The sequence below is a fragment of the Arachis duranensis genome, chromosome 8 (assembly GCF_000817695.3).
Source record: "Arachis duranensis cultivar V14167 chromosome 8, aradu.V14167.gnm2.J7QH, whole genome shotgun sequence".
Lineage (NCBI taxonomy): Eukaryota > Viridiplantae > Streptophyta > Magnoliopsida > Fabales > Fabaceae > Arachis > Arachis duranensis.
The window spans coordinates 34687660-34688837 of NC_029779.3; the positions used below are offsets into that span (position 1 = coordinate 34687660).

General features: G+C 31.7%; 1 protein-coding gene across 1 annotated transcript in view; it reads left to right on the forward strand.

Moving 5' to 3' along the window:
* The first annotated feature begins 717 nt into the window (after window positions 1–717).
* LOC107462370 (gibberellin 2-beta-dioxygenase 8) overlaps window positions 718–1178 on the forward strand; it is a 4729-nt gene continuing 4268 nt past the window's right edge. The window contains 1 exon segment of the mRNA XM_052253543.1: window positions 718–1170. Coding sequence (XP_052109503.1) covers window positions 734–1170 — 437 coding nt within the window. The 5' untranslated portion in view covers window positions 718–733.

Genomic DNA, 1178 nt, shown 5'->3' on the forward strand with positions numbered 1-1178 from the left:
AATGTGAATAAACAGAACACTGATAGGTATGTATTTATCCATTTAAATAAGTGTTAAAGATTCAAGTTCGGCTTTAGTAAGTTGAAGAATAATGAATAGAACACTGATAGCTATGTAACGCTTATAATTTATTACTAAAAATGTTGTTCTCTAACATTCTCCTCCGAATTTTTTAACTTATATCAGATATTGATTTAGCATGCATTGAGCCTAATGTCTCACAAACGAATATAAAGTTGAGGACATGTTTGGCTATTTTTAATTTAATTTAAGATTCTCATAACATCACTGAATAGATATATATGGGGATTATTATAATATTGGCCTAAGTGGCGGTTCCAAATTATTATATAGTAGATATACACTTATTAGAAAGACAGACGAGACAGCTAGCACTAGCCGACGTTATGTCCTGTGCTTTTTTCAGGCCAACAACATATATAGAGAATATAAATATGTCGGCAATCTTACACAAATTTCTTATAAATAATAATCCCAACGGTTCATGCAAAACCCAACTTAATTAAACAGCATTTAATCTCAATTAAATGGACAGTAATTATATTAGTAATTGTTGTGATAAACATTAAGTGCTTGTAGCACCAAGCATGCATCAAAAGTTTGTTTCTAGAACTTACTAGTATGTTGTATTGTATTTGTTGCAATTAATTAAACTAGTGATATAACTATTTTTCTCTTTTCTATATATATATATATAACTCCAAAAAGAAAAATGGATTATGAACCTCCATTCCTAGAAACCTACAAGACCCTTTTGCAAGAAGAAGATTCAAACCGCAATAATGACTTGTTACTGGTGGAGAATTTTGATGATGAGATAGAGCTACCTTTGATTGATCTTAACCGGTTGAATGAAAATAATCTTGATGAGAGAGATGAGTGCATGGAAGAGATAAGTGATGCTGCAAGGAGATGGGGTTTCTTTCAGATTGTGAATCATGGTATTTCAAAGGATCTTCTTGGTATGATGCTGTTTGAGCAAATGAAACTGTTCTATCAACCTTTTGTGAAAAAATCTTCAGATAATTTTCTTGGTTTGCCTCCAAGAACTTATAGATGGGGAAACCCATCTGCTACTAATTTGAAGCAATTGTTATGGTCCGAAGCATTTCATTTTCCTATTTCAGATATATCAATGATGGACAACCAGCACAAAA